At 47.2% G+C, this 24,321-nt stretch overlaps 1 protein-coding gene and 1 long non-coding RNA gene across 5 annotated transcripts in view; one reads left to right on the plus strand and one right to left on the minus strand.

Moving 5' to 3' along the window:
- Positions 1-6,936, minus strand: part of HPSE2 (heparanase 2 (inactive)) — a 113,237-nt gene extending 106,301 nt beyond the window's left edge. For all 3 annotated transcript variants that reach the window (XM_053389543.1, XM_053389544.1, XM_053389542.1), the window contains exons 1-2: positions 6,247-6,936; positions 5,218-5,375 (exon numbers count right to left, since the gene is read on the minus strand). In XM_053389543.1, coding sequence (XP_053245518.1) covers positions 5,218-5,375; positions 6,247-6,851 — 763 coding nt within the window. In that variant the 5' untranslated portion in view covers positions 6,852-6,936. The remainder of the gene's footprint in view (positions 1-5,217; positions 5,376-6,246) is intronic.
- Positions 6,937-7,031: 95 nt separating this feature from the next.
- On the plus strand, positions 7,032-19,617 carry LOC128414372 (uncharacterized). 2 transcript variants are annotated; one of them, XR_008330647.1, is made up of 3 exons: positions 7,032-7,110; positions 15,658-15,809; positions 16,767-19,617. It is a non-coding gene; the product is annotated as an uncharacterized LOC128414372 (long non-coding RNA). The 2 variants fall into 2 exon arrangements; XR_008330646.1 differs by lacking the exon at positions 16,767-19,617 and having other exon boundaries at positions 15,658-15,998.
- Positions 19,618-24,321: the final 4,704 nt, after the last annotated feature.

The following is a 24,321-nucleotide window of genomic DNA, read 5'->3' on the forward strand; positions in this document are numbered from 1 at the left end:
GAAGAACTATAGCTCACTGGGAAAGGAAAAGAGTTAAATTCCCCAGCATCTCCAAATAGGGCTGGGACAGATTCCTGCCTGAAATGATGCAGAGCCACTGCTAATCGTTGTGGGTCTGGGGTCCCCTATACGGTGCTTGTGGGCACTGTGGCATCCTCAGACACTCACTTGGGCATGCACTAAGGTTTCCCTGCCTCTCCAAGGTTCTAATTTGTGTAGTTTTTTAATTGAGAGTTGGATTGGTTGGTTTTTTTGCCTTTTTCTTGTCAGTGTTTGTGGGGCTTAGCTGCTTTTTTTGGTCTTCTTTATTTTGGAGCATGTAGGTGTTATGCCGGGTTTTTGGTCAGGGTTGGGTGTGTTCTAAGCATCTGCAGTTCTTCTGTGAAAGTCATTTTGCAGTGTCTGCAATAGTTGCTTAGATTTTGCAAATGTGCCCCAGAGCTCAAAAAAGGTTGGGGACCAGAAATTATCAGCTAGGTGGACTAATGGTCTGATGTAAACTAAGGTAGCTTCTTACATTTCCTAAGTTTGCATAGGATTGTGGCTTTAAACTGAGTAGTTATAACCTGAATATGTCAATACGTCCCCTAGATACCTCCAATTTTAAATAAACTGTGAGTTCACACCCAGAGATTGTATTTACCCTTCACTAATTAATCCAGAGTTAGCATGTTATCTTGTACAGTGAAAGCCAGTGTATCACAGCAATGAAGAGTGTGAGCCAAAATGTCCACACACCAAATCTCAGTACTTATGCAACAGAAGTCTAGACCAGCCTTCCTCAGCCTGGTGCCTTTCAGATATTCTGAATTGCAGCTAGCATAATCCCTTATCACTGGATCTGCTGGCTAGCGGTGAGGAAAACAGAGCCCAAAACATCTGGGAAGTTGCAGAAGCTTCAACCAGGTCATCTGTCTAGGCAAGAAGAGAGGCTTAAAACCTTTGATGAATAAAAATATTAAAACTAATTACTGTTTTTCAAAAATAAGCAAGAAAGTTAATTCCCAGAGCAATCTATGTAAATAAATATTACAGGCAGATGGACTTTTGAATGTATTTCAAGATAATACTCCTATCCAAATATTACATACTATTAATTTATTGTTAGGGTGATCATTATGACATTCCTAAGTCAAGAAGGGCACATGGATGGTTTACATCAAAGTCTTCAGCTGCCAGGAATTCCCTTTGATGGGGAGTGGTTCTGATTTAATTGCTTAATTAGCAATTAGTCATTGCAGCTTTCAGCCCTGCTGAAAATAATAAATCCCAAGAAAAATGGCCATTCTACATATATTGCTTAGAAGGAAGAAGTTAAGTTGAAATCAGTATTTAGAAAAGGGACATAATGTTCATATAACTATTTAGGCTTGTGAAATAATAAACTCAACCACTTGGACTTTGCAGTCCAATCCTGTACAACTGTGTTCTTCTTGGGGCTTGTTCCTAAATTAAGTCTTTACAGGATTGCAGCACTAGAAAAATGTGTGAGGGCAAACCTTATGTTACCATTGTGGCACTACTCCAGTGTAGCTTTTTTTGTGGCAGCAAGTCAAACTTTACAAACATTATGTGATTTCAGCTCAGTTTACAAATGGGGTGGAAAATTTGAGAGTAAGATCAATGGTTAAATGATAATAAGCAAATATACTTTGCTAGAAAAGCTGCTTCTAACAAGCCAAAGGTTAACTGGGAAAACTGGGCATTCATGGAAAACCTTTTCAGCCCTATGTGTTTACCAGCATTTATTTCAGCTACAGACATGAAGTCTTGACTCTAAGCAGATGCTAAAGTATTGAGCAAGAAGTTTACTACTGTTAAGAAAATGCCCTGTGTCTTTCCTCACTCCCAAGGTTCACCCCTGAAACAGGGAGAAAGAAGTACAGACTGATATTTTCCCCAAATTGTCAGGAAGTGGAGCAGAAGCACCCTGAGCTGAGTAAGTGAAGGAGAGAAAATGTGTGCTGTAAAAGGAGGTGTCTAGAGGTGTTGTGTGAATGTTCTCCTTCATTTCTGATCCAGTTATAAATTCAGTTCAGCTAACAAAAGGAGCAGGACCTGCTGTAGTTGTGTGTCTGCTGTATATGGTTTCTGTAAGAATTACTGATCTAATGCATAGCCCTTAGTATTCATATACCACTTCTAAGTTGGCAGTGGTGGCAGAGGATCTCTCTCTCTCTCTCTCTCTCTCTGTCTCTCTCTCTCTCTCTCTCTCTCTCTCACACACACACACACACACACACACAAACATATACAGCTTGAATTATTGAGTTCAAGAAGTGGCAAAGGAGTGGGTGGGGAAGGAAGCCATGGGCAGGCTCCTGCTAAGAGAAAGACATGGACCCTGTAACATGGAGCCCGGCCTTTCTAGCATCAGACAGGCCCAAACCTGCCCCTTACTGTGTTGCTCAGCTTCACCGGAAATACTCAGCTTCACCAGAAATGCTGGCATGCATTCCATTTGCCCAAACTGGTGTGATAGAACTGTTGCAGGTTCTTGAAAACCACCAGGCGTTAAAAACCAAGGATGCACATTCATCATACATTTAAAGTGCATTATCTCCCACAAAGAATCCTGGGAAATTTGTTAAGGGTGCTGGGAACTGTTGCTCTGTGTAGGGTAAACTAAAGTTCCCAGGACACTTTGGGTGAAATAATGTCCTTTAAATGTAGGATATGTGCGCAGTTCAGATTTTCTGCCTTTAAGTACTATGGGTTTCACCAGAAGTAGGGAGGAGAAACAAGCAGCTTAGCCTTGCACCACCTCATTGGTAAAGCCCAACAGCTGCTTGAAGAAAATGCACTTTTTACATACAAATTGTAACTGAATCATACACTAGAAATTAAAATAAGGCTGCAGTCCCCAAGCATGCTTACAGGAAAACTAAACTCCATCAAAATCAATGGACTCACATCAGACAAAAGACGTTGATGACAACCTGAATGTATATGAAATATACCATATTTTTTCTTTAAGAAATATAGCATGTGGGACAAAGCTCTCCCCATCCCAAAATGCACTTTGCCCCTTCCACACTCTCCCCAATATTTTTGTGCTCTCTACCCCTTTGCGCGGGTGCCTCCAAGGTAAAGTACCCTGCAATCTCCAAGATAAAAATGAAGGATGAGGGAATATCGTAATCTCAGCCAGAGGACAAAGGTGGGAGAGGTCAGTGCACAAATCGCAGCACCAACTATACCACGGATGGCAGGGAAGGATCAGGCAAGGAAGCATCTCCATCTACCCTTGTTTCCTTGGGTTACTGTGTCCTACACTATTCTATGTCTCTCTCAACAAGCTGACTAATCCATTGAAATTGCCTGTGTTCCTGGGGAAAGATGCACTGTTTACTTCTTTGTATGTTAAATCTCTTAAACTCAAAGTGTTTTGTCAAAGATTGATCCAGCCACAATCCCACAGTAGAAGAAAAGTTAAATATACAATTAATTATGAAATGGTCTAAATATAAATAAATCCTTGTGGAGAGTTTGCCTCACCCCGTCTGAGGGGTGGATTTTGGAGGGTTGTGAATTCTGGTAGATTTTGAGACACCATACACTTTGTATGACCGACCTTTGTTGCATGGTAACCATGAGGTTTTTGTTTAGATTATTGCTTTCCATTTTTTATCTTGATATTTGCATATTCTGGATTTCTGCCTAAATCACACACTCACAAAGTGTAATTTGTACTTCCATGTACTTTGCTTTTAGTTTTGCCCACCAGTTGTGCCTGGTGTAACAACTGGCAGTAAGCAGAGGACAGGCAAACGGCATAATTGATAGCATAATTGATAGCAACCACTTTAGGCTGCAATCCTAGTCCCACTTATCTGAGAGTAAGCACCACGGAACCAAGTGGAACTTCTGGGTAAATATAGGTAGGAGTCCACTGTTAAAAGTGAACTAAGCCAGTTCATGGGTAAAGATGATTCCATTGGCCATGCTAGCATAAAAACCAAATGTTCCTATTTATAGGCAATGTATCTTCAATTACCAGGTAAACAAGAGGGGGTGGTTTTCTCCTCCCTGCCTTGCAACTGACTGCCTACTGCTGTGGAGAGTGTGGGGATTAGCTGGGTGTCTGGTCTGATTCAGCAAAGCTACTCCTGCATTCTTACAGGTGGAATCTTCTCCTCTGCCTTTCCCCCTAGTCTTCAACTTTTTCAGACCCTCAGCTCATCTTTTACCCAAACATGAATTTGGTGACCCTTAAAAAACACACACCCAAAAAAACCACATATTTACCAAAAATCAGGATGCAACCTAATGTGGGTCCTGAACCACCAGTTGAATACCAAATTGCTCTTCTCACACATGGACCTATAGGGTGACATTCAACTAACCTTTACACAGAGTAGACCCATTAACATTAACACACCTACATTAGTCATGTGTTAATTGATGTCCATCAATTTCAAGGAGTCTATTATGAGTAAAGCTTAGTGAAATACAACCCATGGACACAGTTTAGCAACCACTTTTAGCTCTCTTGCAAAATACACACAGAGCAAAAGGGTTAATGATGTCTGCCTGGCATAAGCCCTCCCAATGCACCATCAGAAACGCCAGGCTGTGTCATGCAACCATCCCAGCGTATATGCCTTGATGTCCTCAACACTCTCTGGAGCCACAGTCCAAACATGCTGGCACAGAAGCAGGTGCACATCTGCAAGGAAGGTATTATTTGGGTCTGGGGTAGCAGCCTATTATCACCTGAACTGCTTCTTGCATAAGATACCAGGGACCAAATTATCTGACCCTCGCTGCCGCCCTGCTTGGGAGCCTTAGGCATCCTTAACATCCTGCCAAACAGCACACGAGGGCTTTTAATCACAAGTCAGGTGTAAATGTGTGAGTTGTTTTAAAGTCACCTGCATGGGATCAGCCACTGCTGGCAGCAAAAAGACCCTAATAAGCAGAGAACTTACTTTGGCCCCAGTTCACTAGGGCCACCTCCTTATCCTTATCACTAGCTCGGCGTGATAAGCCTCCTTTCCCCCATAAGAAGAGCCTGCCTCTCCTCCCCATCGCCCAATCACTGATAATGGAAGGGTTTGCTGGGGTCTGCAGAGTTAGCATCCTTCCCCCGTCTCTGGGATCGCATCCCCCCATGTCCGTCCCGTCCAGGGAATAGCGGGATCGCAGCCTCGCCCCTCTTTCCCCGCCGCTGCCCTCTCCCCGGCTTGGCCCCTGCCTGCGCTTCCGCAGCCTCACCGTCCTCGTAGTTCTTGAGGTAGTAGTCGGGTCCGGGTCCGCCTCGGCTCTTGGCCGGGTTCTTCACGTTCTGGAACTGCAAGAAGTCTGTCCTCTTGCCGGCGAAGCGGAGGAAGGCGGGCGCCAGGCCACGGGCCAGGGTCACCAGACGCCGGGAGCTGCGCGGACAAGGAGCTGCGTGAGAGAGGACGGATCCTGCGCAGCCCAGGGCCCGACCGGAGAGGCAAGCCGCGCTCGGAGCGCCGCCATCGCGCCTCCCCCGGTGCACACCGAGGGCGCCGCTAGCCCGTCAGGCCGTCAAAGGCCCCGAAGGGAAAGAGGAGGCTGCCCGGAGAAGCAAAGAAGGGCTGCGCTCCCGCACGGGCTGCCGTGGCCAAGGGGCCGGAAAGCCACCCTTCGCCCCACGGAAGACCGCCCAGAGGGACGACGGGGCATCTTCTCCAGCCCTCCGGAGGCAGCCGGGAGAGATGCGGCTGAGAAAGGATACCTGGAGCTTGCGCTCTCCCGGCGGGCAGCGACGAGACCCTCGGACGCCCCTCTCCCTTTCCCCGCGGACCGGCTGGAGGGCAAGCCCGCCCCGTCTTGGGCATCGGCGCGGGCTCTGGAGGGATTCCTTCGGACTCTTTCCCATCAGGGCCCCGTTAATCGCGTAGGGGAGCGGTTCTCCTGACCGAAGAAGCCCTGGAGTGACCGCCCCCTGGGACATCGACGGTTATCAGATTCGCCCTTTCGGGGCTGAAACCCGCTCCAGAACCGGGCGCGGACTTCTCTCCCCCCCCCCTCCAGCCAGCCTTTCCGAGATGCTTTCTCCATTGCAAACATGTGCATCTTAATAGGAACCATGGCCCGGCCTCCTCCTCGCGTCCCAGCCGCGGCTCGGCGAGGCCGTGGAGGGGGGACGCGCGGAGCGCAAAGGGCGCGCTGGGGTAGCGCGCGGCAGGGCGGAGGGGGGCGCCGAGGCGGGCTGGCAGGAGGGGAGCGAGCCCGTGGGGTGGGGAAGGCCGGGGAGCCGCTGCCGCCCCTCCTTACCTGAGGAAGTCCAGCCAGCCGTCGTGGAGGATGGAGGGATCCAGCTGCAGCGAGAGGAAGTTCTCGCTGGTGACGCGGAGGGGGCTCCTGGCGCTCACGTCCAGGAGGATGAGCGTCCGGCCCGGGGCGCCCTGCGGGCCAGTCCCGGCGGGAAGGCGCCTCACCCCGGCCTGCGAGGGGAGCGAGAGGTGAGCCAGCAGCGCTAGTCCAGGGGCCAAGAGGGCCAGGAAGCCGGGAGGGCCAGCGCTGGGGCAGGGCATGCTGGGCCGAGGCCGAGGGGGGCTCCCCGAATTAAGTCCCGCGCCGGGCACAGCCAGTCGCGGGCGGCTAATTGTCCGGAGTGCAAAGCGTGGGGGCGAAGCTGCCTTTTTCCCCCTGCCCCCCAATGTTTTGGTGCTGGTGGGAGAGGGGAGCTCACGCCCCTGACCAGCCTTCCCCGGGGCCGGTGCCAAGACGCCTTGTTCGCCAGCGCCGCCCCTGGAAGAGCCGCCGCCTGCGGACATTTTCGCTCTCGCAAAGGTAAAGGGGAGTCGCTCCGGGGTTAACCCTCTCGGCACGGGTTCCCCGAGGGGCCAGGCCGGCTCCCGGAGGGGGCTTGCGCGCATCCGGAGGGAGGGGGAAGGGGGAGATGGGGAGGGGATTGGCCTCCCCCCCCCGCGCGCGCGCACCGGGCTTCCTTCTCTCCAACTGCCGGGTAGGAGGCCTCCCGCCGCCGCCGCCGTTGCTAACAGTCTCGCTACAAAAAGGTGGCTTGGCAAGAGCAGCCCAACCGGAGGCGAATAATTGGAACCCCCTGACCGTCGTTGCCTCGTCTCTCCCCAGCCCCGACGCGGAAACCTCGCGCAAGAGTAGCCCAAGAGATGGGTAGGTAAGCAGGGGTCTGTCTCTGCGTTCACACAATCTTTTCCGCCGGCCTTTGGCTCTGGACAGTCAAAAATCTGGGGGCTGGAGGGGAGCAGGGGTGCCCTGCAGCTCCACCAACACCCCACCCTACCCCACTGCCAGCCTTTGCCTTCGGTGCTGAGACTGGCGAGGACGAAAGGAGGAAGTCCCGGAGCTCCCGGGAGGAGAAAAGGGGGAAAGAATCCGAGCCCGGACGCAGCGCGGGTGAGTCGTTCCCGGGAGGATGGTTTTCATCTATGGGTAACGCGGCATCTCCCCGACGGGAGAGGAGATCTCGCTCCCTTCTGCTACGTTTTCGGTGGAGGGGCCTTACCCCGGCCAAGGGAATCTCCCCCACCCACCCCGCAACGGACCGGGGATCCTGTGACCCTCCACATGTTGTAGGTCTCCAACTCCCGCCGCTCCTTACCGCTAGACACGCTGGCCGGGGCTAATGGGCGATGGACTGTGGGAGGGAGAGAGACAGGTTCTCCATCCGTTTGCTTAGGGATGAGCCAGAGGGCAGGCGGGAGGCGCTTCCCTTTGAATCCGAGTTTTTTTGCATTTGCGGGGTATGGGCCTAAGAGAGAGGGGGTGTCACAGGGCCATTTATTAATCCAGCTGAAACCCCTATTTGACTGAAGGGTCTTTCTCTCCCCTCAAACTACGCGCGGCGACTTCACTTGGGCTGTTTTCGCGCCCTGTTTCTGCGTGAAAGCCCCCAGTTCAACGCCGCGGAAGTGACTTGCGAGTAAACGTGCCCGAGGTTGCAGGACTGCGATCTCGTGCTTCGCGCTGCGGTGGAAACCGAGTCCAGAAAGGGCGACTTTACTGCCAAAGAAATGCATATTGCTCGAGCATTGGCCAAGAGCTGATCCCGGTCGCCCGGGACCGCGCGCCACAGGATTTGTCCCGGCTTGGAACTGCTTAGTCCCAGAGTGCGGGAATATATATTTTAAGCAGAGTAACCCATTTAAGCAATGCAATCCTTCTTTATGTCTGAGTCTCGTTCCTTTCCTGGAAAGGAAAACCCGGGTAAAACAAAAGGGATGCAGAACACAAACCCTCCAACTCTTCAGTTGTCTTAGTGGGAGTGCAAAAGGCCAGGTCGGTTTGGCAAGGAGACCGGCTCGATTTATTGCCTCACGGGAGTTGCTGTTTCTCGGTGAAGTCCGTCACATTTCTTCTGTAGTCAGCCTTGCGGACCTCGATAGATTGGAGCCCGGCTATGGAGACCGAGCGATCTCCAAGCCTAATTTTAAACATTTATAGGAGAGGGTTAGCCTCAGTCCTCCTCTAGGTTTCCTTGGTATGCGAAGAGCTCCCAGATGGTGTGTCCAACTGGCTCTTTGCACTTTCCCGGTGTTCGAAAACAAGTTTCACTAGGAGCACGCTGGAAATAATAGTTGTTGTTGTCGTTTTACACTGCAGAGGGTTTTTATTTAAGTCGTAAGATTCAATGGTTGTGAATGAAATCTCCTGGAGTTTCGGATCTCACCCCAGCCGTGCCGGATTCTGCGCCTCCTAATTTGGAAGTGAGCCCCTTGAGGCTTACACTCCCAAGTAAGTGTGTGTAAGATCGCGGCCCCATAAGGCTTTTGAGCAAACCCGCGCGCGGTTTTTGTACCGCCTTTATCCCACCGCAGAAGTATCCACTGATGGACAACATGTCCTTGATCTCAGGAGAGCGACCTTCTCATGAAATCAGAATGTCTCCAAATGATCCAAGTCCTGCTCGTGCGAACATGCTCTCGGGATGTGCGAGCTGCGGGTGCAACTCTGCCTTTGGAGATGCCCAGTTGGACTTGGGGTTGGGGAAAACGGCTTTGAGCTTTGAAAGGTTCAGGATGGTAGAGGTGCTGCGTAAAATTGCTGTTTGGAATCACGAAGATGGAAGAACTTAGTCCTGGCGCTGACAAAAGACTACCGGAGAAATAGATTAGATCTTGGGGCGGTGGAGGGGGGTGGAATTAGGCTGGGCCCTTGGTTTGCAAGAAAATAACGGTGGACATGGACAATTTCCTCTCCTCGTTCACGAGTATTTATGCTCAAGTTGACACTACTGAAGAACTTTCCAAATTCACAACAGTAGCCTGAGGGGGTCATCGAGCCCAGTAGCCTGTCTTTGACAGTGTCCAGAGCCAGATGCGCCAGGAAGCGCTTTCAAAGGAGGGGGCGGTGAGAGGAGGGGGGTATTCCCATCACGGCTGGCCTCTGTAAATGTAAGCAATATCAGAAATGCTACGCATACGTTCATATTAAAGGGCATCAGACCCAAAGAAAAATTAAAAAGTGGTTCCTTTCAAGGCACGGCTCACCTGGGAAACTCTCTTTTAAAAAACCATGCAAACTGTAGTTTGCCAAGGGTGCTGGGAACTGTAGCTCTGTGGGTGGGGTGGGGATAAACTACAGGATCCCCAGGACTCTTGCAGAATGGGTTTTTAATATATGGCCTGTACGCAGCCTGAACCACTGTTTTACGTCCTGTAAGCCTGATGCCCTGTAATATAAATACATACATTTAACATAGGAATTATCAGCAAACGTTCCCTTGAGAGACTCTAATGTTTAAGGCAAGGGGTGCCTAATATCTCAAGTTTCCATAGTCTAAAACTGGGCCTTGCGAGAAGCAACGATCAGATCTGTTTCAAGCTTGATGCCTTCGGATACAAACGGGGCAGTTTCTTTTCAGGTATTCCTGGTTTGTGCGGTTCAGACACATCCTTCCTTTGTTCTCTTCTTTTTTTTCAAAGACGAAGTGTTTAAACCTTTGCTTGTGACCAAATAATTCTGATTGAGCTTCTCTTTACCGCCTTAAAATCAACTGGGAGAGCAGAAATATACGGTATTATTCATGGCTCGAGGCGTAATGGTATGAAGGTGATCTTCTTTTCAACGGCCTCTTTGCTCTTCTGCACTAAGAAAGACCCATTGTATATTAGATAACCCGGCCGTCGCGCATCCGACGAAGTGACGCGCAGGAAAGCAAATGCCACTCTCAAGTCTTGTCCTCTTCAAGGAAAGGACAGGGCTCTTTGTTGTTTCCGCTGCAGTAGACTTGAACGCACTACCCGCGCTCGGAAGACTAACGTGATGTTTATTCTTTGGGCTGGGGAGCTACAGTCTGTTGGACCGACATTTCGACGGATCTCCCCAGAATGGTGGCTCCTGGCTGTTGTCGTTTCAAGGGGCGATTGTGGCCGCGTGTTTATTAAGAAGGAAGTGCCACTGTTTTCAGCGGGGCTCTCATCTGCCACCTCAGTCAGGTTCCCATTATACTTGTTGGGGAACAAAGGTGCGCTAGGCGCTGCGTTCCACTTACCTCCCAACACAGTGGAGGGGTCTGCGATCCTAAGCACATTTTCCATAGGAAGAAAAACAAGATTTTTTTTAGGACTGGGATGAAATGCTGGATAACATCTCCACACTCACAGGGTGTATGAAGCTGGCTCTGCATAAGTGCAATTGCTTCCCGAACCCTCAAGACCTTGTGTAAAGCCTACTGAAATCAACGACGCCTTGCCTTCATTTTTAGATTTTATTATGTTCTTTGGCCATCTCTCCTCCTCCTAAGTAGCATTAAATCCCATCTACTGTTTCGTTGCTTGCGTTCCTTAGCACCGAGGGCGACTGGTCTTTGCAGTGCAAGCCCACGCGTGTCTACTCAGAAGTAAGCACCACTGATGTCAACGGGACTTACTTCCAGGTACCAGATAAGACCACCGCCTCAGTCTGCTTTAGATTTAGCTGCTTTAGCTGCTTTAAATGACCTGATAACCTGCAAATCTTGTCACATTCTTACTTCCTTTTTCAGGCCATTAATGAATACATATTTTTTGTTTTTAAAAAGCTCCTGGTGAATTCACCGTTCATGCCTGACCAGTCTTGGCTTCCTATATTTTATCCAGCTGGGGAATCCAGAAGAATTCGTGCTCCCTTCGTGTCATGATTTTTAGGTGCTTTCCTAGGGTTTTGTTTGTTTGATTTTTTTAAATTCATTTTTTGCTTTTGCTTTCCATGAGGAACGGAGTTAACGGGGTGCTTTTGAACAACTTGAGGATGAACAAAGTCTCTCTTATCCATTTTTATGACACTGTTATGGGAGGGGGAATAATTACAGTGCAATGCTAGTCTAGACGTATCTAATCAGAAGTCCCATTGAGCTCAATGGGCAGGCGGGTATAGGACTGAAGTTTTATAATTCCTAAATGAAATGTATTTGCTTGGGTGATCCGTGAGGAATCTCCATGGCCCTCGTTTACTCAGTCTGGACTCTCCAGTTTGTGATTCATGGCCTCAGAATTCGGAATTTGTCATTCATTATTTTGATATTTCTCTAACTGCTAACACATGCTCCAAGGCCAAAACCTCTAAGTAGAGGAATATATAAAAATAATAATAAACTGCAAATTGGGAAGTCGGGATTTAACCCCCTATAATGGGATGTTGCAAACTGAGTCGATGGCATTTCCAAATGAGATGTTGCAGACATAAATATCGAGGGTGGAGTGGGTGTCTGGAAACCTGGGTTTTGTTTTGTTTTTTAAAAACGTATTTTCGCATGGACAGATGTTTAGCAGAGGGACGAAGTGCTGACGTTGGCTGCTTTGCAAATGAGGCTGGAGTCTCCAGGAAAACCCTGGAAAGCAGAATCCTGAATTTCCAGCCTAACCCCTCGCTGGAATCATGAGATCCCGCATAAGGGCATTTCCACCGAGTTTATAGTCAGGCAAAATCCCCAGTGGGTGGGGCAGCAAGGGTTGCCAGCGCGCAGGCTGATGTATCTAAGCTGAATCTCCTCAGCCATTGTTCGAGGTGAAAGGAAAGGATAGCAAGGAGCGAAGTTCTTTCTCCCAAATACCTCCCTTTGTCGCACCCGCATCGGTGCCCTCGCCCCATCCATCCTTAATGGAATCCTCGCCGAAAGCAGACATTGCCAAGAGAACTAGCCGGCAGGGGGCGCACTGCACGGAGCCTCTGGCTTTCCGAAGGCCTTTTAGTACCAAACTGACGGCAACCAAGAGCTTGAGGATGTTCAACGAGCGCCTCCTGGCGGCCGAAAGCCCGATGCGTTGCCATTTAGAGCATAAACTTGGAATGCTTAGCATTCCGGTGCGTCCTTCGGAGCGCCCCTTCTGCAGGGCTAGGAAGGAAAGGGAAGACCCGTCAAACAATGCTGCTCTAACCAAAACACTCTGGCCTTGGCCAGCCACATTTTTAAAAGGCACAATTTAGATTGGTCGAAAAAGAAAATCCTCAAAGAGCAGGTGCCTGGCTTCGCTGGGTAAGCTCAGCTGATTCCTTGCTCGGTTCCAGGAAACGCCATCTCTTGATTTCTCTGTTCACAAGGACCGCGCAAGAAGACACCTCGCTGCCCTACGCCAAACAGCAAAATAGCACACACGTACAGCCAGGCCAGCCAAGTAATTTGGGCATCCTGGACAGAAATACAGTGGTACCTCGGGTTACATACACTTCAGGTTACATACGCTTCAGGTTACAGACTCCACTAATCCAGAAATAGTACCTCGGGTTAAGAACTTTGCTTCAGGATGAGAACAGAAACCGTGCTCCGGCGGCGCGGCAGCAGCGGGAGGCCCCATTAGCTAAATTGGTGCTTCAGGTTAAGAAAAGTTTCAGGTTAAGAACGGACCTCCGGAACGAATTAAGTACTTAACCTGAGGTACCACTGTACCTTTCCGTTTCCCTGGCAGCAGAGATACAATTATCCTTAAGTCAATTAAATTTGCTGCCCTTCCATGACACCCAGTTTCAGCTGCCTGAGGCTGGCCCCGTCTAGGCGATGACACGTTAAAGACTCCGCGGTAAAGCGCCGCGTTTGGTGCGATGTGAAAGGAGGAGTAGGCACTACCGTGTGTGAACTAGCCTCATCCCGCTGCGTTTACATTCCCAGGAACTGCCAGGGGAAATCCGTGCCCGTTGTGTAGCCGCAGGGCACCGGATTCCTGGATGGTAGCCTGCTGTCCTTTACGCAAGGGAGTGAACAAATACAAGACAGGGTAACAAACCCCCTTGGCACATTCCTTCAGTAAAACTTCATTTTATTGCATTTATACCCCCCCCTTTTTTCTCTCTCTCTCCAAGGAGCTCAAGGCGACTTACGTGGTTCTTCTTCCCCTCCTTATTTAATCCCCACGACAACCCTGTGAGGTAGGTTAGGAAGAAAGGCAGTGACTGACCTAAGGCGAGCTTCATGACCAAATGGGGGTTTGAACCCAGGTCTCCCAGGTCCTAGCTAGCACTGCTGCCAGGGAAACGGAAAGGTACAGTGGTACCTCAGGTTAAGTACTTAATTCGTTCCGGAGGTCCGTTCTTAACCTGAAACTGTTCTTAACCTGAAGCACCAATTTAGCTAACTAGTACAACACTGCCTCCTAAACGATCACCGTCCTACGTTTGAGAATGGTACGAATACCGGATAGCCTGTTTTCACGCCCGTCAAGATCAAAGGGGGAGCCTTTTCCAACGGGAATGATCTAAAAGCCTGTGGTCCTCTAGAGAGGTTGCTGGACCAAAGCTCCGCAGGTCGTGCTGGCTGGGGCTGATGGGAATTGGAGTCCTCCCTAAACCTCTTTGCCCTTCTGCCTGCAAAAGCCCAGACTTAGAAACGTCTTTTCTAACCCTCACCTACTGCTCCCTCCGTTAACTTGGGCATGTTGCCTATACCGTCGGGTTTTTAGGGGGGAATCTTGGGAAACTGAACTAGAGTTTGGGTATGGGGGGGGGCGAAATACCGGAGTTTGACCCAAACTCTATAGGTCTCTTGCCCCTTCTCCCGTCTGCCCACCCCTCTTCTGCCGCAGAGACCCTCGTGGGACTCAAATCGAATCGACTTTAGCAACTTTAGACAGCTCGATTTGTCTGAAATCTCTCCACTTAGCAGCGCTCGGGAGATCAATTACCGGGCCAGGAAAACAGCATGAAATCCCATTTCCAACGGGATTGACTTTGCAGAGAGAATCAGGCGTACCGCTGGGCAGAAACAATTAACGCGCGCCTCGAATCCGACGGCCCGATTTCACGCTTCGAATTGGAGGAGGGCGCGCAAAAACTTGCCGGCGGATATTGCGGGAAAGAGTCATGCAGGACAGAGAACCACGGGCCTGGGGAAGCCGAGCAAGGGGGACACGGTAAGCCATCGTGGGCCCCAAGCCTGAGAGCGGCGGGGACGGGAACCCGAAGACACCTCCTGGGACTCAGACGGAACCTCCCGGTCTTTTGCCGCTGGTAGAGCGAACCGAAGGAGCTGGTGTCCTTCAAAAGCGCCTTTCGCGGACTTTGGATGCTCCGTCGAAGAGCATTTTTATCCAATGGCTCCAGAAAGGGAAGGGAAGAAGTGGCTGATCCGCTGCCGGAATCCAGCCGGCCAGAACATATGCGTATCTTCCCCGAGAAGCAACGTCTTTCCCTGCTTGAATTCTGTAGAATTAAGCCGGGTGCTGTGTGGAGGGAGTGGGGTGGAGGCATCACTTCGGCTGAGCCAGGGCATCACACAATCCGCCTTGAAACTGGGGAAGGGGGTTGTAGAGACGTGGAAGGATCACGGTGTGCAGGAAGACCTGAAGACCGGTCCGCAGGGGCGGCGACAGCGGAGTCGCCCTTGGAACCCCGACGGGCTTCTCCCCACTCCGATGGCCGAGCAAACTGGGTGAGGGAGACACGCCCCCAAGCAAATGCTCTCTCGGGTCTCCTTGGCTCCTCCATCCGCAAAACAGCGCCCGATCCCCGATGGCACCGACTACGTTACCCGCTGGCAAGCGGCCCAGAGAGTCAAAGGGGAAGGAGGGGTGGCAAGGCGCTTGAAACCGGCTTCCTCCACCCAGTGCAGGGGCGTCGAGGGAGTCGGGCTCGTTCCCCAAAGCAAGTGGGATTTCCTTTGTACTCCCTTCATTCATTCAATAGCAATGTTATTGCAAATCATCGGTTATGTGGCAAGGATTTTGGAAATCCCGCGTGGCTGGGATTTAGCTGCGTAAGGGAGGGAGTTTCTGCTTGGGGGTGGGGTGGGGAATCTCTTATTTGTTATGCAGATTACCTTTTTCCACCTTATCTATTTTGATCTGGCCGTTCTAGTCTCTTCCCAGGGTCCCGCGGTAGAATTCGGAAACCCACTAGCAGCGCCATCCTAACCATGTCCACGCAGAATTAAGCCCCACTGAATCCCATAGGGCAGCGGGGTTCTTACTGCAACCTAAATCCTCCAGGTAAAGATCTGGGGATTCTCCTCCCCGCACCCCATCGGAAGTCTTGTAAAACATAACTCTGAAAGCTAGAAAGATTGACTGATTCGTTTAATTTCTTTGCCCTTGTTGTGGATTTGCCCCCGTTTTGGATTTTGCCCTTCTTTCTGGATTGTAAGACGCTTCGAAAGGCTTGCGAGGGAAAGGCCGGATAGAAATGGCTTAAATGGGTTAAGGAATGAGCAGTTCTCCGCAGTTCTTTCTCTTGTGGAAAGGATGCGCACCACTAAGCGCCGGAGGCCCACGTCTTCTCTTGTTTTAACTAAAGGAAAAGCAGCTTGGCAAGAGGAGCGCGGCGGGGCTTTCTATCTTAACACTCTTTCTGATTCCCGCACCACGTCGGGAGACCCCACTATCTCCTCACCCTCCACCCGTGGCCTGTAGGAATCAATCCAGAAAGGGATGGCAAAGGATTTTAGGGTACAAAACGTTTTATTTATGATTATCACCCTCATCATCATTAATGTGCATGTCATCATCGTTGTGATTAATGCATAGTAAACCTGTCACTAGCTCTTGACTGAAACTGTCAATTGTTATTTTCTACCAGTTATTTCGGTGTAATTTTACATGCCCTGAACGATTATATTAATTAAAATGCCCCCAATATGTTCTCTCTCTGTTGAGTTGCTGGGTTTAAACAAAAACAAAACAGTGGACTGATTAATCTGTTGAAACCTTGGGGCATGATCCAGCCAAAGCAAAGCACTTTTGTGTCCCATTTATTTATATGGGGGTATGCAATTTTCTCCCAAGGGACTCAAAACAATGCTTTCTTTTCAGTGGATCGTGCCCAAGATTTACAATTATTTGATGGGTTTATGACAATTCTTGGATACAGATTAACATTTGTACAGTCCTCCTTTCTCCCTTCCCCCAAGAGGTATAAGGTAGATTCTGAATGTCTCTCCTTTTGCTTCCTATACATACTCTAAACACCTTCACCTAAAGAAGTCCCACTAAAATAAATGAGGCTGGTGTATTATAGTCTGATCCTAAAGGTAGCTATCTGCTTGGAACTATACACCACTGATTTCAGAGCCTTTTAAATTTTCAGGAAAAATATACATACCCCAATTATATGCCTGCTTACTTCAAAATAAGCATACTTATATTTAATAGGAGTCCTATCGAGCTCTTGATATTTACTTCATAGTTGGGCTCCATGGATCGCACACTTTTGCAGCTCAATCCTATAAACATGCCTATTGAGCAAGTTTCAACTGAATGGGGCTTATTTCTTCAAATTTGCTAATGATTGCAGTCTTTTCTCTTTTTTTTAAGCAAGTATGGAAATCATGTATTTCTGATTTTTACCTCACTACTTATGTTAAAATATTGCCTAAAAGCAGCAGATGGGGGTTTGTTTTTAAACAGGCGTTTCACTAAGATTATTGACTGAGATGAAGCATGTATTATGATGAACTAAGGAAAGTAAGTACAATTACTCCATCCCATCATACTCTCTTATCTTGTGAGGTATGGGCCTAACTTCAAGAAATCCAAGTTCTAAGCAAACTGGCTCTACAAAATGAAAGACATGGTCTAGATCTAGTCAACATTTAGAACAGCCACAGTGCAACCCTAGACATGTCTACTCAGAAGTAAGGCTCGCTGAATTCAGTTGCACTTCCTCCTAGGTAAGTATGTATGGGATTGCAGTCTCAAGTGCATTATTAGATCTCTCATGTTGAAATAAATGAACCTTCAAAGTGCTTAGCTTTGCTGAAATCATGCCCAATATGATTACATGATTTGCCCCTGAAATTGCAAGTTTGTCTGATTATAATTCCCCACCGTAGATTTCCCCCTTCACCCCAGTCTAGCCTTACTGTGAGGTACAAGTTAATTCAGAGACTCTGGAATTGGGTGCTCAGACATGACTGGGTGAGGCTGGAGCAAAGTGTTGCTTTGGGGGGGGGGCAGATTTACAGAAAGCAGATGATGTAAGTAAATCCTGCACATTATAAACTTAAAGTAACCACCAGGCCTGTGGGCTTCTTCCCCAGTGGAGTATCCAGCCCAGCCTTTGATGAAGTGAAGCTCCCTCACAGCCCAGCTCTGCTTCAGATATTGTTTCAAACAGACTGATGAAGCCCTTTTTGCCTCATTTAAGATAAATAGCGAATGTTGGGGGGAAAGTGTCTTCCCCTATTTCTTTTCTTCGTTGTATGAAAGCCAGGCCGGGTGAAGGGGGAGGAGGGCAGGGCCAGGCTGAGATGTGGTGTCAGATCATGCAGAATCTCAGAGAACCCAGCCTTGCACTGGCCTCTTCAGGGAAGGAAATTTAAATTAACTGCAGCAGTTGGTGTGTATTTGTGTGTGTTTGTACTGGAGTTGGAGAAAACCTTTGCATGGAACCTGGTTCCCAAGGCTCCAACGGAATAAGAGGAACCCTCCGCGCTAGCAGACCTTCCTGGCAAAGCTTTGACACTGCTTTGCCTGACAACAGCCTTGCTCAGGATGCAGCAAACTAGGAGATAGGTAACACAAAGAAGCTCATGGCTCAGCATCACAGAGCAAAAGATACCATAGAAAAAGAGGTATCTCTTTTTTGTGGCCATCAGCTCTGCTGACACTGATGCACAGTGGAATGAAAGGGACTATTGAGTGTAATGATCAGGTGGTATTTATTTTATTTCTTTAACAAGATTTATATACCACTTAATCAAATAATAATAATCCGTAAGTGGCTTACATATAGTATTCATTAACACTGTAATAAAATCTGACTTTGAAACAGTAAACATAATGATCAAAATAGAGATAAATCCATTGGGGGAAATGCATCTAATTGAAACTGAAAAATAAATGCACCTAATCAAATTACATGTCTGGGAAGGTTTGCCGAAACAGAAAAGTTTTTAGCAGTAGTCAAAAACAGAACAGCAAAGATGCCTACCTAATATCTATAGATCAGCTGATGTCACAGTAAAAACAAATCAATTTCTCACAAGAGTGGAACAAATATTCTGCAGCCCTTGTAAAAGTGCCACTTCTGCAGATTGAAGCAGTCAAGTGGGCACATCCAGGGTACGGTGAGGGTCATAGCTGTACTGTAGTAGTAACAGCTTATTTGGCTTACTCTTGGCAGGGACTCAGCTATTTCAAATGTACTGTTTCAAATTATGCCAACGTTTTGTCAAAAGAGGGATACTTCTATGAGGACAGAAAGCTAGGAAGGTGAGGATATTGGGGAAAACATGGCAGCCTGGGTCTTCAACAGCAACTAACAAAGAGCTTGCTGAATATGGATGTAAATGGTTCGCAGTGAAGAAGAGGTACATAATTTGGAGCAGATTCTGCCTATGTTGGCAGAATGCACTGAAAAAGAGAAGTATTCATCTTCCAGGCAGAAAAGGAACCCCTACCAAGAATTTAAGTTGAAATGCGTGTGACTCAGGAATCATTGATGATCAAGGCATTTTTCCACTTCTTCCTGAGTTGTGCTTTCTTTCTTGTTTCGAACTGATGATGGTAGGTAATAGATTGGCTCTGATACAGATGCAACCCTTTCTTGCTGTCTTCCAGGGGAGAAAATATAGCTGTATAGCTGCCCAAGAGTCCTAAGGCAAGCTCTCCTACCTAGCTTGCCTACCTACCAAGCTCCTACTTACCTACCTGCTGTGATGCTCAAGCTGTAGCCCTTTGACCACTAGTGGTCCATGAGCTCCATTCAGATGGTCTCCATTCAGCGGTACCTATTTATCTACTTGCACTTGATGTGTTTTCGAACTGCTAGGTGGGCAGGAGCTGAGACCAAACAACGGGAGCTCACCCCGTCTCAAGGATTCGAACTGCTGACCTTCCGATCAGCAAGTGCTAGCCTCAGTGGTTTAGACCACAGTGCCACCTGCGTCCCTAGCTTAATGTATAGGTAAAGGTACCCCTGCCCGTACGGGCCAGTCTTGACAGACTCTAGGGTTGTGCGCCCATCTCACTCAAGAGGCCGAGGGCCAGCGCTGTCTGGAGACACTTCCGGGTCACGTGGCCAGCGTGACAAAGCTGCATCTGACAAGCCAGCGCAGCACACGGAAACGCCATTTACCTTCCCGCCAGTAAGCGGTCCCTATTTATCTACTTGCACCCGAGGGTGCTTTCGAACTGCTAGGTTGGCAGGCACTGGGACCGAGCAACGGGAGCGCACCCCGCCGCGGGGATTCGAACCGCCGACCTTTCGATCAGCAAGCCCTAGGCGCTGAGGCTTTTACCCACAGCACCACCCGCGTCCCTAGCTTAATGTATGTCCCCCCCCCCCAAAAAAAGATAAAATAACCAAGCATATAGAAGAGAACAAGCCTTGCTATAGCAAAGCCTGCATGGCTTCTGCAAGGACTAGTCCTGTCTCATGACAAAGTAAAGTTATTTTAGAGTGTCAACAAGCATATAGAAAGAGGTGATCCAGAAGAGGAGAGGTTCTGTTGTTGATCACAAATTGATTTCGGTAAGTTGCAGGAAGCAAATAAAAGGAATAACTGGACAGTTCTCCAAATGGAGACATGTAGACTGTAATGTCCCCCAAGGATCAGAACTAGGGGTTCTGCTTTTTAACTTGTTCATAAATGACTTAGTGTAACAGGTGAGCAGTGAGGAGGCAAAGATTGCTGTAGTTGGGGGGCGGGCGGTATAGAGGCTCCTAGCCTGTGTCTTTGACCCTGGCAAAATAAAGCCTGCATTAAAACAAAAAGAGATTGTAAAGCGCTCTAAAAGGACCTCACCAAACTAAGTGGAATGGCAGCTGCAATTCAGTGTAAACAACTGTAAAGTGATGCATGTCAGAGCAAACAAATCTTAATTTCACATATATGTTCATGGGGTCTGGTGCTAACTGACCAGGAACAAGACCCTGGGTTCATAGCAGATAGCTTGATGAAGACATCGACCCAGTTGTGCAGCAGCTGTGAAACAAGCAAATTCCAAGCTAGGGATCATTAAGAAAGGAACTGAAAATAAAATTGCTGATATAATGTGGTTATAAAAATCTATGGTGCAACTTCATTTAGAGTATTGTGTACATATCATAAAGTTGGAACAGTGACAGAGAAGGGCAACAAAAAAGATCAAGGACTATCCCATGAGGAAAAGATGCAGCATTTGGGAGTTTAGAAAAAAGGGAGAGAAAGAGATGAAATTATAAAGGTTTATAAAATTTGTATGCATTACATTGGTAGAGAAAAGTTTTTCTTCCTCTCTGGCCTCTGGCGTGTGGTCCCGAGACGTTTTTCCACAGTGGAATGAGACCCTCGGGCAGATCCCGCCCCCCACAAACTCCTGTATTTTAGAGACAGCTGTTCTCATTCTAGAACACACAGTATTAATTTCTAAGAACAGGACACTTACTATTAATTTATTATTATCATTATTATTAACTCCACTTTTTCTCCTAGAACTCAAGGCTGCACACATGGTTCTCACACCAACATGCTCTTACTTTATCTTCAGAACAACCCTGCAAGGTGAGTTAGACTGAAAAGCAGACTGGTTCAAAGTACAGTATTGGCCCAAATATAACTCACACCTGAATACAAGACGTACCTTTAAAATTCGGGGGGGGGGGGGGAGAAAATACCCGAATATAAGCTGCGCCCTTAAAATTCCACAGGCACCCACACCCATTCCATTTTATCGTATGTCTGTTTCAGCAGCGATATCATATAAGCCTATTTTTGTAAGGTCATAAATTTAAGCTGCACTTTAACTTTTCACAGTCGGAATTTGGAAGAAAAGTGAGGCTTATATTCAGGCCAATACAGTAATTGATGGTTGGGTGGAGACTTGAATCAGGGTCTTTCCACACCTAGCTCAATGCTCCAATCACTACACCACTTTGGCTGTTCCAGTCAAGTCAGTTTCGACCAGTTTACGGTACTTCCAACTGTCACAAAATGACCCTTTGGCAATCACCAGCAACAAGTCAAGGGGCTGCTTTTGGTTTCTTAAATGACTTCATGTTGGATTGCGAAGATGAAGAACTGAGAGCTGTAGATGGTCCACTGCGGACTAAACAAACAGATCTGAGGAAATTATTCTTTGGAATGAATAAGATTAAACTCCTGAAGAATCACCTCTAAGAACAAGAGTAAGATAACATGAGAATTCTGCTGGTTAAGCAAAAATCATTTTTATTTAGAAGGGCCTTGGCCTGATGATATTCTGACTCCTTGTGACTACTGTAAATAGGTTGCAATTTGAACTGGCTGCTGTTTTTTATCAGTTTTATTGTTTTTATTGTATATTCATCTGCTTTGTTTTTATGTTCTTAATATTTTGTAGTTTGCACTTTACAGCTGTTGGCTGCCTTGGAATAAGTAATAAATAAAGAAATTCAAGGACTGTTTTCTGTACCCACCTGCTCAAAAAGTAAAAGAGTTTTTTTTCCCTTTGAGGCAACATTTTATGTTGGAATTTCAAAGGAACTATAGAGAACCATCTTCTCAACCAGAATCTGTGAGGAGAAGATCTCTTGAAGGACTTATGGGGGGGCATTCACAATTTACAGGCCCCAGCCAAGAGCTTTATCAGCTTGCACCAACTGTGACTCAGGCACCCACTTGGTGTGAATGGGTTGTTTCTTTGGAACATTATCATAATTACTTCTGAAAGCCTGGCTCCTTTTAAACTATTTTCTCCTGTAAATATTTAGCCCACTGATTTTTGTTAGGCTTGTAAATAACACCCCCTCCCTTCTCCTAAGCTTGCTGTTTTTAATCATAAAAGCATCCTTTGAGAGTAACGGAATGATAGAGGGGAATGCAAAGGGTTGGATGACATAGCTTTATCCAGAGCAGTTGGATGACATAGCTTTATCCATAAACATAGCTTTATCCAGAGCAGGGTTAGCTAATAAGGTTACAATCCCATGCAAACATACTAGGTAACAGGGCTAATCTGAACATTCAGGCAGCTGCTTGATGGCACAGTTCAAGGAATACCCATTTCACTTGTGTATTGTTGTTGTTTTTTAATTTTTAATACCACTTCCAATGCAATCAGGTCCCACATAAACTGGATGTAAGACTGCATGTGATATTGCATAGGGTTATCTGACGAGCCATATAGCTGGAAGGAACCTCAAAGATCAACAAGCTCAATCCCCTGCTGACATAGGAGATCTGTTGCTACAGCATCCCTGATAGGTAGCTATGCAGGCTCTGCTTAAAACCTTTTGACAAAGGAGAGTCCACCACTTTCTGAGGCAGTCTGTTCCACAGCTGAACAGCTCAAACTATCAGGAAGCTCTCCCTCAAATTGAATCAAAAACCACTTTTTGTACTTTGAACCCATTGCATCTGGTCTACCTCCCCAGGAAACAAATAACAGGAAACAAATTGAGTTCATCATGTACATGACAGCACTTCAAATATTTGAAGTCTCTTCTCCTCTTAGGACTTGGTCTCTAAGACCCTCACCATCTCTGTCCACCTGCCTCTGGACATATTCCATTTCTCAAAGTGTTCTTTAAGTGTGGTCCCCTTAGGAATGCCCTTTATTTGCCCCATCTCTTTGTCTCAGAAAAATGAACTTTGGAAGAATGTCCCATTGAGCTCAGTGACAATTACTTCTATATAAACCTGCATTGCAGCACAATGTACCGTATATACATGCAGGATAAATCTCCATACATATCAACTATTCAAAGAATCTTCCATCCAATCACAGGCTCTTTTTTTTCAACTTTCCTTAAGAATATAGCCGGGGGACTTTTCCTATACGATTTCATAAGGCCTTTGTGAATCTTTACTGTATAAATAATCTAAAATTTATTCCTATGCTTATTCAGATAATTCCATTCCCTTTGGTGCCTACTGATGTACATGACTATCAAAGCAGTTTGTCCTATGTATTTTTACTTCTCAGTAAATGCATAGGATTGCAACCTCACTAACCTTAGTGAGATCAGAGGAAACAGAGAGGCACTCTTAGCTCAAAAGCTAGCTAGCTAATTGTTCTTTCAATAATACAGGGAAATGTATATTTCTTATAAACAAGACTCGATACATGAAAAGCACTACAGAAATAGTAATTCATTACAATAACTCTCCAACAGAAATGTTATTATTCATTTCATATGCATTCAATTCATTTCAAAATCCAAATGTTGCTTTCAGTGCAAAATCCAGGGGTGGCAAGTTGCACATGACCAAGAAAGCCGACTTCATAAAATTTAGGGAAGTGCTGGGTGAGATCCCATGGAGAGTAATACTAAAAGGAAAGGGAGTTCACGATGGCTGGGAGTTTGTTAAGAGGGAGATAGTAAAAGCACAACTTCAGGCAATACCAATGAGGCGGAAACATGGAAGGTGCCTAAAGAAGCCAAGGTGGCTATCTAAAGAACTTTTAACTGAGTTAAGATTAAAAAAGGATGTGTACAAAAAATGGAAAAGGGGGGAAACCACCAAAGAGGAATTCAAACAAATAGCCAGCACGTGTAGACACAAAGTCAGAAAAGCTAAAGCACAGAATGAACTCAGGCTTGCTAGAGAGGTTAAAAGCAACAAAAAAGGCTTTTATGGGTATGTTCGTAGCAAAAGGAAGAACAAAGAAACAGTGGGGTCACTCAGAGGAGAAGATGGTGAAATGCAAACAGGGGACACAGAAAGGGCTGAACTCCTCAATGCCTTCTTTGCCTCAGTCTTTTCCGATAAAGAAAACAATGCCCGACCTGAAGAATTTGGAGCAAATGATTCAGCAGAGGAAACACAGCCCAGAATAACTAAGGAGATAGTACAAGAATACTTGGCTAGTTTAGATGTATTCAAGTCTCCAGGGCCAGATGAAATGCATCCAAGAGTATTAAAAGAACTGGCAGATGTGATCTCAGAACCACTGGCAGTCATCTTTGAGAATTCCTGGAGAACAGGCGAAGTCCCGGCAGACTGGAGGAGGGCAAATGTTGTCCCTATTTTCAAAAAGGGGAAAAGAGAGGACCCAA

Source organism: Podarcis raffonei, chromosome 5 (assembly GCF_027172205.1).
Source record: "Podarcis raffonei isolate rPodRaf1 chromosome 5, rPodRaf1.pri, whole genome shotgun sequence".
NCBI classification, from domain to species: domain Eukaryota; kingdom Metazoa; phylum Chordata; class Lepidosauria; order Squamata; family Lacertidae; genus Podarcis; species Podarcis raffonei.